This window comes from Schistocerca piceifrons, chromosome 1 (genome assembly GCF_021461385.2).
Source record: "Schistocerca piceifrons isolate TAMUIC-IGC-003096 chromosome 1, iqSchPice1.1, whole genome shotgun sequence".
NCBI lineage: Eukaryota > Metazoa > Arthropoda > Insecta > Orthoptera > Acrididae > Schistocerca > Schistocerca piceifrons.
In genome coordinates, this window is record NC_060138.1 from 532,042,062 (window position 1) to 532,060,433 (window position 18,372).

Here is an 18,372-nt window from a genome sequence, read left to right on the forward strand (position 1 = left end):
AGCAAGGGCGGATAGGTAGGCTATCACACAATCATCTTGACACTTCATGCATTTAAACAACTTACAAGAATAGTATACAGAAGAATGGGAAAAAAAGATTGGTGATCTGTTAGATGATGATAAATTTGGCTTTAGGAAAGATAGACACCAGAGAGGCAGTTCTGACTAGGAACTTGATAATGGAAGAAAGACTGAAGAAAAGTCAAGATATACTTATAGGATTTGCCATTCTTTGACAATGTACAATGGTGCAAGATGTTTGAAATTCTGAGAAAAATAGGAGTAAGTTACAGGGAAAGGCAGGTGTTATACAATATGTACAAGAACCAAGAGGGAGCATAAGATTGAAAATCAAGAATGGAGTGCTCAGATTAAAAAGGGTGTAAGAAAGGGACACAGTCTCATTCAATCTGTACATCGAAGAAGCAATAACGGAAATAAAAAGAAAGCCCAAGAGTGTAATTAAAATTTAGGTAGAAAGGATATCAGTGTTAATATTTGCTGATGACATTGCTACCCCCAGTGAAAGTGAAGAATTACAAGCCTTGTTGAATAGACTGAACAGTCTAATGAATGCAGAATGTGTGTTGGGAGTAAACTAAAGTAAGACAAACGTAATGAGTAGCAGAAGTGAGATTAGAGGTAACCTGAACATCACGACTGTTGACCAAAAAGTAGATGAAGTGAAGGAATTCTGCTGCGTTGGAAACAAAGTAACTTATGACAGACAAAGCAAGGAGGATATAAAAGCCAGAATAGCACAGCCCAAGAGGGCATTCCTCATCTTAATTTGAGGAAGACATTTCTGAGAATGTACAGGGCTATTACAAATGATTGAAGCGATTTCATAAATTCACTGTAGCTCCATTCATTGACATATGGTGACGACACACTACAGATACGTAGAAAAACTCATAAAGTTTTGTTCGGCTGAAGCCGCACTTCAGGTTTCTGCCGCCAGAGCGCAGTGAGACAAAATGGCGACAGGAGCCGAGAAAGCGTATGTCGTGCTTGAAATGCACTCACATCAGTCAGTCATAACAATGCAACGACACTTCAGGACGAAGTTCAACGAAGATCCACCAACTGCTAACTCCATTCGGCGATGCTATGCGCTGTTTAAAGCTTCTGGATGCCTCTGTAAGGGGAAAATCAACGGGTCGGCCTGCAGTGAGCGAAGAAACGGTTGAACGCGTGCGGGCAAGTTTCACGCATAGTGATGTGAAAGATTCAGTGTTTAAACCTCCTCTACCAAGAAACGTGCCAGAACTGCGAGCTTGCATCAACAATGCTTTCGAACTCATTGATGGGGACATGCTGCGTCGAGTGTGGGAGGAACTTGATTATCGGCTTGATGTCTGCCGAATCACTAAAGGGGCACATATCAAACATTTGTGAATCCCTAAAAAAACTTTTTGAGTTTTTGTATGTGTGTGCAAAGCATTGTGAAAATATCTCAAATAATAAAGTTATTGTAGAGCTGTGAAATCGCTTCAATCATTTGTAATAACCCTGTATGTATGGAGCACAGCATTGTACATGGTGAGTAATACACTATGGGAAAACTGGAAAAGAAGGAAATCAAAGTGTTTGATGTTTGGTGCTCTAGAAGGATGTTGAAATCAGGTGGACTGTGGACTGGTAAGATTAGGAATGAGCAGGTTCACATTCTAGAGGATGAAACTGTAAGGGAAGACAGAAATGGGAATTCATCCAACAAATAATTGAGGGTGTTGGATGCATAGATTCAAGTGCTACTTGAGGGTTGAAGAGACTGGAGGTCGGCACAAGAGGAAAATGAGAAGGGGAGGGGTGGAGAGAGAGAGAGAGAGAGAGAGAGAGAGAGAGAGAGAGAACTTGCTTAGCAGAGTTAAATGTGGAAAATGTGAAGTAATCTCAGTCATACTTGTTTTGCTACCCACCATCCTAAAAGATTATCATTGAGGTAAGTTCATATATATTATGCTGTGTGGTGATAGGTAATTGCATTGGAAGTAGAATTCCTCCATCCATTATAGTCTGTGAATAGTCAGGAAGACTAATGTATCAGTAGTTTCAGACACACTTGACATACGGTAACTCCAAAACAAAGTGATCCAGTGAGACACCTAGATTATAGTACACAACAGACTTCAGTTTCTGCTAAACTGATTTCATCTTTCTTGAAACCATTGGAATTGCCCATACACCTTTATGCATGATTACACCAGTTAATTGCTCCATTAGCTTTAATTGTTGCTTATTTGGTCAATCCAGTTTCTGCATCAAATCCTCACCATCTTGCATGATGTTCCAAAAACTACCCACATCAAGATTGTCTACATGTAATGCATCTAAAAGTCTTGTGATGTGCACACTGAACAAGTCATGCAATCCTTAAGATATGAGACTCATATTTTAGAAGAACAAGTTGAGCCACTGTGTTGTAGGTCTTCTTTACTTTCCTAAATAATCTACGGTGAATGACAGGATTTTTTTTCAATTATGTCTCACTCAGTTTCCTGTCCCTTCTGTCCCCACCAAAGTTAGTAATCCATCTGTAATTGAAGAAATGAAATATGAACCTCATATTTTCCCCTCTTGTGAAGTACATCTTAAATTGTATTAAGAAAGCTCTAGTAGAGTAAAGAAGACCACTCATGGAAAGTCAGAAATGTTGAGTCATTGACAGGGCCAAACAGCAAGTGTGTGTGTGTGTGTGTGTGTGTGTGTGTGTGTGTGTGTGTGCGTGTGTGTGTGTGTCTGTTGATAAGACTTAATGCTTCTGGTTTTTGGGGAGTGGTCTCCTTTACTCCTAAAATATTTACATCTTAAATTCTTTTTTAAAAAAGTGATACACAGGCTCAGCTAATCTTTCACTGATTGTGTAAAAGTTTCAGCACCGTATCTGAGTAAGAAGGGCCTTTTGCTAAGCAAAGTCTTGCAGATTCTCCCACACAATACAAATAGTTTTAATCATATGCCAAGCATGAAATTGTTAGTTGGTGGCTCAGTTAAGCATTCAGATCTGAACTATCAATAAAGTTCAACAAGAATAAAATCTTCTCGCTTTTGAAAACTGGGAAGATTTTATTCAGACACGCCACTGCGAAAGACTCTGAGGACACAGTGTTCTACAAGTTTTCAAGTACCATTTTAAAATTGCTTTTCATTGTTTGAATGACAGTTACAGACCCATGTCTATTGCTTAGCTATCTGTCACTTGACAATGTTGCCTAGTAGTATTTAAATAAGTTTGCAAAGGGAAGATTATACTACAAAAATTTCCAAAGATATTTTATAGGTGTTGTTGATGTCATCTGTGGTCCAAATACTGGTTTGATGCAATTCTCACTACTAGCCTATACTGTGGAAGTATATTTGTATATTTACTGAAACTACATCTATTCGAACTTAGCTACTTTATCTTTATTCATGTGTTTGTAACCCCCCTCCCCCCCCCCCCCCCCCAATCTTAACACATCACACATCCCTTGACTAGTAAGTAAACTATTCCTTGGTGCCTCAAGATACGTTTGTCAATCTATCCCATTTTTTCATCAAGTTATGCCATAAAACACTTTTTCTCCCCAACTCAGTGCAGTAACTTGTCATTAATTACCTGATCTATACATATAGTCATCATTAACAACATTTTTCAGAATCTTCTATATTCTTCTTGGACATACTATTTATTGTTCTTGTTTCTCTTTTGTATAATGCTACACTCCATAAAAATATCCACTAAATTTGTCAATCTGTAGATAGAGCAAACAGTAAAAGCAATGTAAAGATAAATTTAGAAAAAAAATGAAAGTTCAGTGAGGAGGAATGAAAACTGTAAGGTTTTCCGGTGACACTGTCAGATATGTCAAGGATTTGGAAGTTAAACGTAATTATTATTATCTGGAATAGATTTTCTACAATGAACAACAATAAAAATAAAACATGAACATCTCTAATGGAGCTAACCTGAATCATACAGGTGATGCTTAGGTAATTGGATAGGGAAATGGGACTCTAAAAGTGTTACATTAGTTTTGCTATTCGAGCAGCAAAATAACATGACATTGACATCTATACTCTGCAAACTGTGTCGAGTCTATGACAGAGGATGCATCCCATTTGTACTACTTACCAATCTTTTCCCATTCTATTTGTGTATAGTGTACAGGCGGAATGATTGTGAACATGTGAGCTGTAATTAGTCTAATCTTGTCTTTGTGTCCCCTATGGGAGTGACACACAGGTGATTATACTTATATTTCTCACTTAAAGCTGTTTCTTGAAACTTCGGAAGTAGGCATTCATGGGATAGTTTCTAGCTTCAGGCATCTTGAGTTTTGTTCAGCATTTCCATGATGCTCTCCCTCCTATTGGGGCAGTTACCACACACTGGAGCACTATTCTAGGAAGGGACATGCTAGTGTTTTGTAAGCAACCACCTTTGTAAACTCATTGCATTTCTGTAATGTTGTGCCTGTGAACTTGTCCCTTGCTTTACCCATGACTGAGGTTATGTACCAGTTCCATTTCATAAAGAAGTTATGAAATGTAGACTGTCTATAAGAAGAAAAGCTTTTCTAAAAGTATATTAATATCAAATATAAATTTAAATGTTGTCTTCCTGGAAGTATTTTATAGCTATCTCTCATTGAAGTTTTGTGTTATTTGTCATTCCAGTTTAATGGTCTCTTATTTGTGACCTAGTTTCCCTGGACCTTCAAGCAGAACTTTTTGTTTGGATAATGGGTTTATTATTGACTGAGGTAATGAGGAAGATGATGAAGATAACATTAACTTTTGTTATTGAGAAGGTCTTTCTTTGTGTACATACAGGGTACCCTCCTATCAAGTTTAGAAGCTTACTTTTTTCAGTTGATGTAAGTTTTCTTTCACTATACATTTTTTGTGTAAAAATACTTTATACTTTTTTAAAAACACTATGACATAGTAAGAGAAAGACATTACTCAATATTAAACAGGACATAGTGAAATAAAACAGAAAAGGAGACCTCTTGACTTAGTATTCAACCACACAAATTTTTCTCACAGCTCTTTGCCATTGGACCAGTAGTCTATTTCATTTATCTTGGTTTGTAACCCGCCACATTTCTTTTGCATAATTTACATATTTTGAGGAAACTAGTGGATGATACATAGTCTTTAGTTTCAAATGTCTTTACAGTATGTCGCTAATATACCCACTGCAAAAATGGTCATGGGTAGGAGCTGAGGATTCTCTCTCTACCAGTTGCGAACAGCAACAGTTGGTGCAAAGAGGCTCAGGGCTAGGGATACAGCACGGAGGGCTGAGGGGAACTGGTCTTTCAAGCCACAAAAGCTTTTAATATGTGATTTGCTGTGTCATACAAATATTAACTGTCTGTCTGGGTTTTGTTATCCAAGAGCCAATGTAAATTTTACTGTACCTGGGCAGGGTTACTTCTAGACAGAAACTGGACATCAGGTGCCAGCTATCAATGGCACTAGTTCAAGATACATAGATGTCAGGTTAAAATATGCAGAGTTGTCCTTGTAGTATGGGGGTATGTCACTGTGCTGGATAATGGACTGAGGACTTTCTGTTGGGAGGACGCATCATGTTATCTGGAATGAAAAGTCATCGACAGATGTATAAGTAACTTTGGGTGTGCCCCAGAGAAGTGTGTTGGGACCTGTGCAGTTGTTATTGTATATTAATGACCTTGCAGAGAATATTAATAGTAAAATCATCCTTTTTGCTGATGATACAGTTACCTATGATGAAGTACTATCTGAAAGAAGCTGCATAAATATTCTGTCAGATCTTGATAAGATTTCAAACTGTTGTTGAGATTGGCAACTTGCTTTAAGTGTTCAGAAATATAAAATTTTGCACTTCACAAAATGAAAAAAAAGCATAGTATTGTATGACTATAATATCAATGAGTGACTGTTGGAATCGGCCAACACATTTTAATACCTGAGTGTAACACTTTGTAGGGATAAGAAATGGAATGATCACATAGGTTCAGTCATGGGTAAAGTAGGTTCATTGGTAGAATACTCGGGAAGTGCAATTAATCTACAGAGGAGATTGCTTACAACAGAGATACTGAAGGAACTGAACTGGAGGACTCTTGAAGGTAGACGTAAACTATTCCGAGAAAGCCTATTAACAAAGTTTCAAGAACTGGCTTTAAATGATTACTCTAGGAATATACAACAACTCCATACCTATTGTTCACACAGGGATCGTGAAGATAAGATTGGAATAATACTGTATACACAGAGGCATTCAAATTATCATTCTTCCCATGTTACATTTGTGAATGGAACAGGAAGAAACTCTTAATAACTGATGCAGTGGGACATACCCTCTGCCATGCATCTCATGGTGGTTTTCAGAGTATAGTTGTAGATGCAGATGTAGAACATGCAGTTCCAGAAGTAAATGTCAGTAGAGTTCATGATGTGAATGGATAACCAGAACCAGTCCAGAGTGTAGCAAAGTCATGTTAAGTGTATACAACAATCCAGGGACTAATCCAAATCACAAACATAAACCAGGCAGTCAAGACTCTGCTGTTCAATGACGTATAACTAAAGGCTGCAGAGACTAGTGAGAGAATGATTATCTAGAAGCAAGCCATGGTTTTTATTGGTAAGTGCTCATTGGAGGGCCACACCACCTGGTATGCTTACTATGGCTGTAATCTAGAGCCTGAGTATCTCTGATGTATTCTCCCTACCAGCTGTGTTGGATACTAAACTCTGCAAGCCATCGTATGATGTGTGTGGAGGGTACTATTAGTGTTTGGCAGAAGACACTTCTGGTACCACTATAATTTCCCCCTTTTCTTTGTTCCAATCATACATAGTGTTTTTAAGCTTCCATATGAGCTCCAATTTTTCCAGTTTTTCTTGTCATGCTCATTTTGTGAGGTGTCTGTGGGAGAAAGTAACATATCTACTTCTTGTTGAAATGTACACTCTTTGATTTTAAAATGCCTCTTTTTGCCCTTACTAAAGAAACCAGTGATGAAATATGCCACCCCACTTTGGATTTTGTTCCTCCTTCCTTTTAGTCCTAGCTGGTAACACCATCAGACTGATGAGTAGTACTCAAGACTCAGTTGAAGAAGTGTTTTGTAGCCTACTTCTTTTGTGGTTGAATCACATTTCCTTATATGATTCTTCCATTGAGTCTCAGCCAAGCAACTGATTTCCTACAACTACTTTTGTGTGGTCATTCCACTTTAGATCACACAGGACTATTACCCTTAAGTACTTTGAAGTTGCTACTGCCTTCAGTGATTTATCACCAATAGTGTGATTAAACAGCAATGGCTCTCTCTGTCTTTTTATGTTCAGTATGGGGCATTTATTTCTATTCAGGGTTTACTGGCAGTCCCTACAGGTTGTTCTATATTTTGCTACAGTATTCTCATTTTGCAACCTTGCTGTGATAATAGACTTGTCCATGAACAGTGTATGTAATTTTTGTACAAAAATAAACAAACATTTGTGGAGCTGATAGTTTTCTAGTAACCAAGAAATAAAGGATCGACTGGTGATTTAACAAGTGCTACATTTTATCACTGTAGTATAGCAAAATTTTCATATATTTTGGGATGTATTTGAATTTACTTTGGCCCTTATTGTAAAAAAGACCCATGTTACTGAAATGAAATAAAAGTTTTAGTTTTTACCTTGATCCTTGTGTACACGTTTTAAAAGGATAAGAAAATCTACCTCTCTGTGTGTGTGTGTGTGTGTGTGTGTGTGTGTGTGTGTGTGTGTGTGTGTGTTGCTCTCTTTATTCACAAACTTAAGTACATTACATTGTAACATTTTTCCAATAATGGATTGAGGCATTTGGAGTAAATAATAATTTACATCACTGAAGTGCAGATTTTCACCAGTGATGAAAATGAATTTGTAGTCTCGTTTATGGTTTAAATCTGGTTATTTTTCTAAGAGAAATTACAGAATTCCACTCAAAACCAGTTAAGTTTCATCCAGTCTCCAGAAAATCATCTTACTTAGTTACACAGAGGTAAATAGTAGTTTTTGAGAAATATATCAAACCTGTTTTTTTTCCTGTGACACAAGAGGCTTTTTATGAGTAGCATTTTATTTGAGAATTCATTTATAATGTTTTTAGGGAAGGATGGAAAACTGAAAGGGCTAGCAGCACCTTCAAACTTGTCTATGAATCAAACTCTGGAAGGCCATAGTGGACAAATACAAGTTATTACATGGAATGAGATTCATCAGAAGCTAACAACAAGTGATCAATATGGACTCATCATTGTGTGGACACTATACAAAGTAAGTTGTGTATGACACTAGGAATCACCAATATGTGAACTCTCTTCTAAATTTCACTACAAAATAGAGGTTGTATTTAATTGTAATATTTTGCTTTGTGAGAAACAGTTTTTATTCTCTGTCTTATTTAAGGGAAGATGTTCATTTTGCCTTTTACAATCATGAATACATTTTGTAATGAGGGTGAGGATGAGGATGATTCATTTTCTCTTCTGCAGATCATATACAGAAATGAGATAATGATTTGTGTGGGTTACAAGTAATGTGGGATAGGCAGTTCAAAAATTTAATATGCATTAGAACAATGTTAAAATGACTAATAATAGATAATTATTCAAGTTTGAGAAACTGGCTTGGTTTTCAAAGCAGTGCACAGCTTTTAAATTTTGATTCTGTGAGCAGAATCCACCATGGAAGCTAAAGGAATGCTGTACTTGGCACATGATAAAGACACCTTTCCACTATCAACAAAGTTTCATTTGCTTCACAGACTGTGCTTTGACTTAAAAAAATTGACCAGTTGCGAGCAGGACTTGTACGCTGAGGGTTCCATACAAACTTAATTGTGTATATAGATAGTTTATCCATCCCACTTATCAAGAATTTGGACCATTTTTGCCTGTTATTGACATTGATACTGGCAAGACATTGGTCCCAGGAGTCCCAAGACTTTTGAGAAAGTTTTAATTTTTAAGGTGGATAACAAATTACAAAAGAAATTTTTTTCATGTGTTACAATTGCAAAGTAACAGTTTTCTGCTTTTTTTCCCTTTACTTGTGCTGAAAAACCATGCTTCTTGCCAAATTTCATGACTCTAGATCAACGGGAAGTACCCTACATGTTGTAATTCCTGAGAAAATGGGTTTTTAACAGCTGGACAGACCGACAGACTGACAGACAGACCGACAGACAGAAAAAAAGACAGAAGGACAACAAGTGATCCTGTAAGGGTTCCATTTTCACTGATTGAGCTATGGAATCCTAAAAATATATGTTTTGGTGCTCAGGTCACCACTAAATAAAACCTTGGTCAACATGTCGTCACTACTGTGGGGGAAGATAGTACTGTGATACTAACGTTATTCTGGGATATTTTAAGTGTGCTCAAGGCATGGACATAGTTGCATGACCTTCAGCTGATCCACAGCAGCAAACTACCATTTTCTTTCAAAATTGTCAATTGGAGAAGAGGATAAAATAGTGACAACAGCTTTATCTTCTCTTGGGCCATAGTCGAATGTAAGAAACACACAGTCAAGCCAATTAGTCTCTAACAACAAATATAGACCAGTCATAAAATGTCAACATTGTGATGAAGCCAGAGTACATACCATTTGAAAGGAGCTTCAAAAAAGTGAATAAGAAACACTTCAGTGAGTACTTGCCAATAGAGATACCGAGGATACCAACAAATCACAAGGAATATAAAACTTAACTGACCTAATCAAGTGAGTTTTGAGGAAATAGATACCATGAGAGTGTAGGACAGAACGTATTAGAGGACTGGTCGAGACAACTGAACTTCATTGTGGATGAATCGGGACAGTGAGGAGGTGTTGTATCCTATATGATGAGCAAATTTTTGAGAACTTGATGGAGTGGAATTGGTGATTGTTGTCAGTAACTATGGTTCAAGGCCAGGCCCTCAATTGCAAAAATCTGTGATAGTGCACAGGTTGTAGAGTATGCTGTTGCTGACGTCACTCTACCGATAAACAAGAATTTTGAGAAAGCCTGCATTACTATGAGCCAAACAGAATTACTGTAGAGGCCAAAATTGATTTGTAACCATTCGACAGTTTGGTTGGTTTTGGCCAGGTAGAGAATATCTGCTTTTCGTCCGAACACTGTTGGCACCCCTTGGTGACATGCTCATTGCCCTTGTCAATAGCTGGCTGATACACATGACACTGTGTTACCACTTTTGTTCACCATATTCCCCAGTGTCCACTATGCAGAACCTGGGGGAATGGCCACATGGTGAGTGTCCTGTATTGCCTTGGACCAAGGTCCACAAACAAAAACATGGTAAGGTAATGATGCCCAAGCCATGTTTTAAAAGAAGCTCTGTAATCCTGGGGTTGAACAGGAAAGAGATCAAACTCATGACTGGACTGATTACCATCCATGGGAACTTCAAAAAAACACCTACACACAATGGGTATAATGGAAGAGGACCCTAAATGTAGGATCTGTGATGAGGGTGAAGAAACTGCATCACACCTAATCTTTGAATGCATGGCATTGGAGAGTAAAAGATACAGAATCTTCGGGACAACTAGACCTGAAGAAATTGTGTCTAACAGAAAACTGGTAGAGGGACTCCTTGCACTATTTAAGGGCACTGGTTGGCTTTACTAGATATACAGGGAGTGATACCACACAATAAACCTAGTTTCGGTGCGGGCAGTGGCGGGTCAGACCTATGCTGTTTTAGCTGTCCTGTTAAAATCAATCAATCAAATCCTGTATTGCCAGGAGGATGGTGACAGATAATCTGTGCTTCAGCAAAAAGTGACCCTTTACTGCCATTGTCATAGGAAAAGACACACACTGAGGGTAACCACATTGCACCCCTGTCTTGAAGTGTTGGGTCAGATGCTGTTTCTGGCACCATGCTGCTACGGAGAGTGGAAGATCTGTGAGGTCATGACACACAGCCTGGTATAACTGAAAACACACATCATCTTCTTTATTGAAATCTTGGACACATGGGGGGAGGGGGGGGGGGTACAATAGTGAGTCTGTGTTTAGATGTTTACTCATGGGCTTGTGTAAAAAATGAGTACGAACTAAAGAGCAGTGTGCAGTGTTGAAGCTTTTACATTGTTCGGTTCGACAGGGCTGATCTAAGTCTGAACAGTGCAAGTAATGGCTTATGATCTGGTACTAGATGAAATTTTGTTCCATACAAGTACCTATGGAACTTCTGAATGGTATAAGTAATCACCACTGCCTGCTTTTCAATTTGGTAATGGTTGATTTGGGCAGTCTTGTAAATGTATCTGATTGGTTGTTCTGAACCACCGTTATCTTTTATTTATATAAGAAAACTGCTCCCATACCATGCTGAGATGCATCATAGTGCTAGAGCTGGAAGTTTCCCCGAAGAGTAAGGCATGAGAAATGGTGCATAGTTGAGCTTCATTTTAAGGCATGGGAAAGTCCCCTCACATTGTGGGGACCACATAAAAGCTACCACTTTCTTCCACAAATGTTCAGTGGCTTGGCAATCTGAGGCACATTCTAGAGGAACTACTTACAATAATCAACTTTCCCAAGAATAGCATGCACTTCTTTTTGATTTTTGAGTCATGGCATCTCCTCATTTGCTTGCATATGTCACTTGCTGGGGTGGATTCCATGCTTTTCCATTGTAAATCCGTAATACTGAATGAATTTTTGAGAAAATTTACACTTTTTAAAATTCATGTCCAATCCAGTCTACTGCAATATCTGAAATAACTGCATTAACTTGTCCTTGCATTGTCACATATTTTCTCCTGCAGTGTCATATGCAGGGTGGTACCCTGCTAATCAGCTGCTCTAGCAAACTCTGAGAAACTGATGGTGTGCAGACAGTGCCAAAAGATAGACGTAGGTATATATATAGGCCAAATAGCAAATTCAAGACCAGATATTTCTGAGAATCCTCATCTAGAGGCTACTGGAGGTACACATTAACAAGGTCAATTTTGGAGAAACATGCACTTTCGTTAAGACAGGAAAATAAATATTTCAGACGTGGTATAGGGAATACATCTGCAACAATTTGGGAATTATTAGCTTTGAAATACCAACACAACTGGAACGAACAATTTGGTTTCTTAACTATGATCCATACACTAGCTGAGATGGGAATGATGACATTTTGATCCTATCAGTCTTGATGGAATCACATAACATTTATGGAATCAGGCAAGCATGCGTGAAATGTGGTGCCATCTATGATGGCATGTTAATATGTTCTTCTTTGTTCATTGCACACCCTGATCCTGGGGAGAACAGATCTGCAGAATGAGCACTGAGGTTTGCCAGGTCCTGATGAAGCATGTTTGGTGCAAATACACGCACGTATTTCGGTATAGAAAAACCTGAATTCTTTGAATTGATGGAGTCTGAAAAGTTTTATACTTCACCATCCTTTATAACCAAGAGAGATGTATCTCTGACAACCCCACTATAAGATGCTTGCATTCAAAACAGGCCTACAACCAGGATGCTATGGCTGCCAAAGATGTTGCAGTTCTAGGATTTATTTCTTATGGAGGAGATCTGAGCAACCAGTTGTACCAATTGATGATCAGTGACACTGAGACACATGTGTCCACATGGAATGTGACTTTGCTCTGACCTTTTGACAGCTCACTCATTAATTTGAGCAGATTACCCTAGCCTGATGACCCTGTATTGCAAACTAGTAGACCTTGAGGTTCTCTCTCTATTTTTCTTCGTCTTCTTTGCTGTTCAGACACTTCTAATATGATCTGATATGGCCCCCTGAAAACACACAGCATTTAGAATTTTGCGCACTGCTGTTGCAGATGTTTGATAAAACACAGGGGGCATGACATACGGTAACCCTGCCACTTCCAGTGTGCAGGAGAGGATGCTGAGGAGGAAGAGAAGATGAAGAACTTGTAGGACACTGAGACCACACTGCCTTGTGTACTGTACTTTCTGCTTGTCATGAAAAACTTGTGATCAGAGAGGTTGTTTGATGACTGAGTCACTGCAGTCCTACACAACATCTCTGCGTCTACCAGTGTTGACTGGTGATATGTCTGCTGTGATGCAACACTCGAGGCAGAACTTCATAGTCCTATAGAAAAAGCTTTTCTATAGCGTGCACATCTTCAAACTTAAGTGCTATTTAAAGGATGGTGTTGAGGAGGTGTCATTCATCCATAGTGTTGGTGTTTGCACCTTTTTATCTGTTGCTAATCTGATTGTTCCACCACATAACATAGAATCAGTGTAGATTTGTTTGCAGCTTGTTGTCATGTGAATTTGCAACCATGGTTTATACCTTGCAGTTCTGCCTCCCACTCCTTGTACAACTGATTGGACTCCTTGTGGCACTGCTTCAAAGCTAGTGTCGCTGGAACTACATGGATTTTCTAGATATGATATTCCATCAATACTTCACAGGTGCGATAAAATTGCAATTCTCAAGTTTCTCTAAGGGACATGACTTTTGAAGGAATTGAACCACCTCCCCTTCAAAGCATTGAAATGTTGGTGCAATTGCTGAAGATACAAATTCCTCACTAAACGAAGGAAATGTCAGGGTCACTGGCAAAGCATCTTTCAGAGCAGCCAGTTATTGTTGCATGGCATCCAACTAGTCCCTTCTTTGCTGATGGAGTTCGAGGAGCAGCTGCTCCAAGGTAGCTGCACTCAGGTTTGAAACTCTCATCAGCAATTGTTATAAACTGTGAAGTTCTCAGGAATAAATTAATTTACACTGAGCACACAAGCACAGCTACACAGAGCAGTTCATACCATATTCTTCCAAGCTCTCATACAATGCCAAACATAAGTTGTCATACAAAGTCACAAGATATTGGTGGCCGTAAACTGAGAAGAGCTTCCATTGACACAGGAACTCTGAGGGGTGTATTTAAGGCCAGAGCTCAGACAGTGATTGTCATTGAGATCTTGCAGACAAATGGGGTGATAGACATGCTGCTGGTGTTGAGGCAGCAAGTTTTCCTTCTTATCATTATGTCTTGCGGCATCGTGCTCATGTTGTATCTTTGGCAAGTGCTGTGTTGGAACTAGAGTGGGACACAGTATTGAGCATGCTAGTCTGCCTCTCCATATCAACATCATTGTCAGATATAGCAGCTATACAGCCATGCTTCACAACTTTGCTTAAGATTCAACCCTCTGTTACTTATTTGCTGTTTTCCATACTTTACGGAGGCCTTATTGTGTATCATATTGGACTGTCAGCTACAGGAAAAAGAATATAGTCATGAAGGGATAAAGTTGTGGTTTGAGTTCTGGTCCAGCACACAAGTTTGTTTTCTCAAGAAGTTTCAGTATTAGTACATTTTACCCAAAAACGTATTAAATGTACACTTTATCCTTTATATCCTACAAACGATCCACTGTGCAGCTGTGATGACCAGACATTATTCTCTAATCAGTCAGAGAGCTGCATCAAAAGATGAGTACACCAAGTCTTTGAATATAGCAGTCACATGTGCCAAATTTATTTGCCCACTATAAGTACATACCAAGTTCTGTAAACTGTGACATTAAGAAGAATTTACATTCATATGTGCTTAAATACCAGGATCTAATATTAGTTATCATTTTGCTGATTTCTGCATTGTGTTTATTTTTTAAAAATATATTTTCCTGTGGACAATAAGCCATCACTTAAAAGGGCTTCTGTTTTTATAATTACTGTCTTCCATACCTACTGTAGTGAACTTCTAAATAGACACACTAGGGTAAGCAGATGACTACAGTAAATAGAAAATTAAATCTTTTTTATCACTTATGTAGAATTATCCTGACATATGGGTCATACCAGAGATAAAGAATCATATGCTTATTACTACATTATCGAATGTGTTCTAGAGCTAAGCATTTCAGTTGTATAGATCATATTTACTACTACATCAGCATATTGTCATTTGATTCATAGATTGGGATTTTCAAGTATGAGTTTAGTCCAGCTGATCAAACAAAACGTCTTACTAGTCATTTGGTTAACATGAGGATGAGAATTCAGAGATGGAGTACACTAAGCTTTACCTTTGTCTCTCTGATCACTAGTAGTGCAAACATATTGCTGTGTTTCCAAATGTTTCACCATTCTTGTTGTTCACTAATAAGGAATTACCTTTCTTTTCAGCCTGAGAGTCTGTCTTACCTATTAACAAATCAATGAGATCTACCCCATTTTGTCTCACTGTTGTTTTATATTTATGCAACATTAATATAGCAGACATTCACAGGTGCAACTTTAAAAGTTAAATTGCTAGGAGAAGTTCCTGAACCTCTCAAAATTAACACAGAAGCCCAGCAAGATGATGGTCGGTCACCAATTCTCTTCAGTCTGATCTTAGACAAGGTCATGAGAAAGTGGGTTAAAGGTAAAAAGGATCCATCTAGCACAAGGAAGAGGAAAATTCAAGGTGAAATGTCTCACTTTTGGTGACAATATTGTAATAATTTTGAAGGAAAAAAGGGATGCAAAGATAATGAAGGAAACACTTTACAAAAATGCAGTTAAAACCGAATTACAAATATGTTAAGAAGTCAAAAGATTTGATGAGTTTAAGTATTTGGGAAGTTGGATACAATCAGATGGGTTAGATAACCCCACAAGTAAAGAAAGATAAAAGAAAATGGAATTAGCATACAAACTCACCCAAAGTCAATGTAATGAAAGATCAGTTTTGTTCCAGGCGAAAAATAAACACATGCAACAGTAATTAAATCACAGGCACTATGCAGATCTGAATGCCTAACACTGAATGAAAGAGGTGAACAAGAACTGGAAAGAAAGAAAGAAAATACTCAGAAATATTTTAGGACCACAAAAGAACAAAGATAACAACTGGACGAGGAGAAGTGAAGGTTGATAAAGAAACATAGAAGCACAGACACTATAAGGAAGAGGAGATTAAAGTTTTATGGTCATATTTACAGAATGAATGATAGTAGGCTAGTGAAGAAAATTTTTAATTACATTTCCAGATTAAAAACAGCACAGGCTTGCTGTAAGAGACAAGAAGGGATTTGAGAAAACTTAACATTACAGAAGATACCATGCAGGACAGGGAAAATTTCAGGTTACTAATCCATACTGCAAAATTTTCTATCCAACAATAAAACCAACAACCGAGGAGTGTGATGGCAAATGAACAGAGGCAGGCCATCGGCCAATGCATGAAGAAGTTCTGGGACGATAAAAAGAGAAAGATTGTACCTTAGTCTTAGGTTCTAAGTGGTCTAGAATCAACCAAATAAGTAATAGTAATAATAATAATAGTAATAATAATAATAATAACAATGATAATAAATGTAGCAAGTAAGAATTACAGACTTAAAATTTTTCTTGTGTGAGTTCATTTTAATCAACTGTTTCCTAAGTGCTTCACTGACTGACTGTTTACTTCCAGGGTGCCTGGTATGAGGAAATGATAAACAATAGGAATAAGTCAGTTGTTAAAGGAATGGCATGGAATTCTGATGGTCAGAAGATCTGTATTGTGTATGAAGATGGTAAGATTTTTGCTTCTTCCTCCCGCCATAATTTATACTGTATTGTAATAAGAGCAGAAAGAAGACAACAGTCAATCTTGTGACCATTATAAATTATCATTTTCAAAAACTGCCAGTTTTGGAGTTGTTGTTGACCAAGGTAAAAGGCAAAACTTAGCAGATGAACTTAACTGTTAATTATTATTGTTGTTCTGGTCTGACTGCTCCGACACAGTTCTGCATGCTACTCTATCCTGTGCAAGACTCTTCATCTCTGAGTAACTACAGTAACCTACATCCTTCTGAATCTGCTTACTGTATACATCTCTTGGCATCTTTTTACAATTTTTACCGCCTCCCCCCCCTCCCTCCACACACACACACACACACACACACACACACACACACACACACACACACACTCCTCTCCAGTATTAAATTGGTGATCCCTTGATGTCTCAGAATGTGCCCTTCCAGCTAATCCCTTATTCTAGTGAGGTTGTGCCAGAAATTTCTTTTCTCCCCACTTCTATTCACAACCTCCTCTTTAGTTACATGATCTACCCATCTAATCTTCAGAATTCTTCTGCAGTACCACATTCCAAAAGCTTCTATTCTCTTCTTGTTTAAACTATTTATCATCCACGTTTCACTTCCATGCGTGGCTACACTCCATACAAATACTTTCAGAAAAGTCTTCCTGATACTTAAATCTATACTTGATGTTAACAAATTTCTCTTCTTCAGAAACACTTTTCTTGCCATTGCCAGTCTACCTTTTATATCCTCTCTACTTGAGTTATCATCAGTTATTCTGCTGCCAAATAGCAAAACTCATGTACTATTTTAAGTGTCTCATTTCCTAATCTAATTCCCTCAGCATCACCTAATTTAATTTGACTATAGTCCATTATCCTCATTTTGCTTTTGTTGACATTCATCTTATATCCTCCTTTCTTATATCCATCTGTTCAATTGCTCTTCCAACTCTTTTGCTGTCTCTGACAGAATTACAATGTCATCGGCAAACCTGAAAGATTTTATTTGTTCTCTCTGGACTTTTAATTCCTACTCCAAATTTTTCTTTTGTTTCCTTTACTGCTTGCTTAAAATACAGATTGAGTAACATCGGGGATAGGTACAGTCCTGTCTCACTCCCTTCTCAGCTGCTGCTTCCCTTTCATGCCCCTCGACTCCTATAACTGCCATGTGGTATCTATACAAAATGTAAATAACCTTTAGCTCCCTGTTTTTTACCCCTTCCACTTTTAGAATTTGAAAGAAAATATTTCAGTCAACACTGTCAAAAGCTTTCTCTTAAGTCTGCAAATGCTATTAACATAGGTTTGCCTTTCCTTAACCTATCTTTTATGAGAAATCATAGAGTCAGTATTTCCTTGCTTGTTCCTATATTTCTCCGGAATCCAAAATGATCTTCCCCTAGGTTGGATTTCACCAGTCCTTCCATTCTTCTGTAAAGAATTTCTGTTAACGTTTTGCAACAATGACTTATTAAACTGATTGGTAATTTTCACATCTGTCAGCAAATGCTTTCTTTGGAACTGTAATTATTATGTTCTTCTTGAAGTCTGAGGGTATTTTGCCTGTTTCATACATCTTGTTTGCCAGATGGAAGAGTTTTGTCATGGCTGGTACTCCAAAGGCTATTAGTAATTCTAACAGAATGTTGTGTACGCCTGGGGCCTTGTTTTGACTTAGGACATTCTATATACTCCATCCACCTTTCTGCTTTCCCTTCTTTGCTTAGAACTTGTTTTTCAAGAGAGTTCTTGATATCTACACAGGTGGTTCACTTTTCTCCAAAGGTCTCTTTCAGTTTTCCTGTAGGT

General features: G+C 38.0%; 1 protein-coding gene across 3 annotated transcripts in view; it reads left to right on the forward strand.

The window, feature by feature from the left end:
- LOC124798840 (WD repeat-containing protein 35) overlaps positions 1 to 18,372 on the forward strand; it is a 183,251-nt gene that overhangs the window by 38,281 nt on the left and 126,598 nt on the right. For all 3 annotated transcript variants that reach the window (XM_047262374.1, XM_047262381.1, XM_047262389.1), the window contains 2 exons: positions 8,129 to 8,295; positions 16,441 to 16,543. In XM_047262374.1, the coding sequence (XP_047118330.1) occupies positions 8,129 to 8,295; positions 16,441 to 16,543 (270 nt within the window). The remainder of the gene's footprint in view (positions 1 to 8,128; positions 8,296 to 16,440; positions 16,544 to 18,372) is intronic.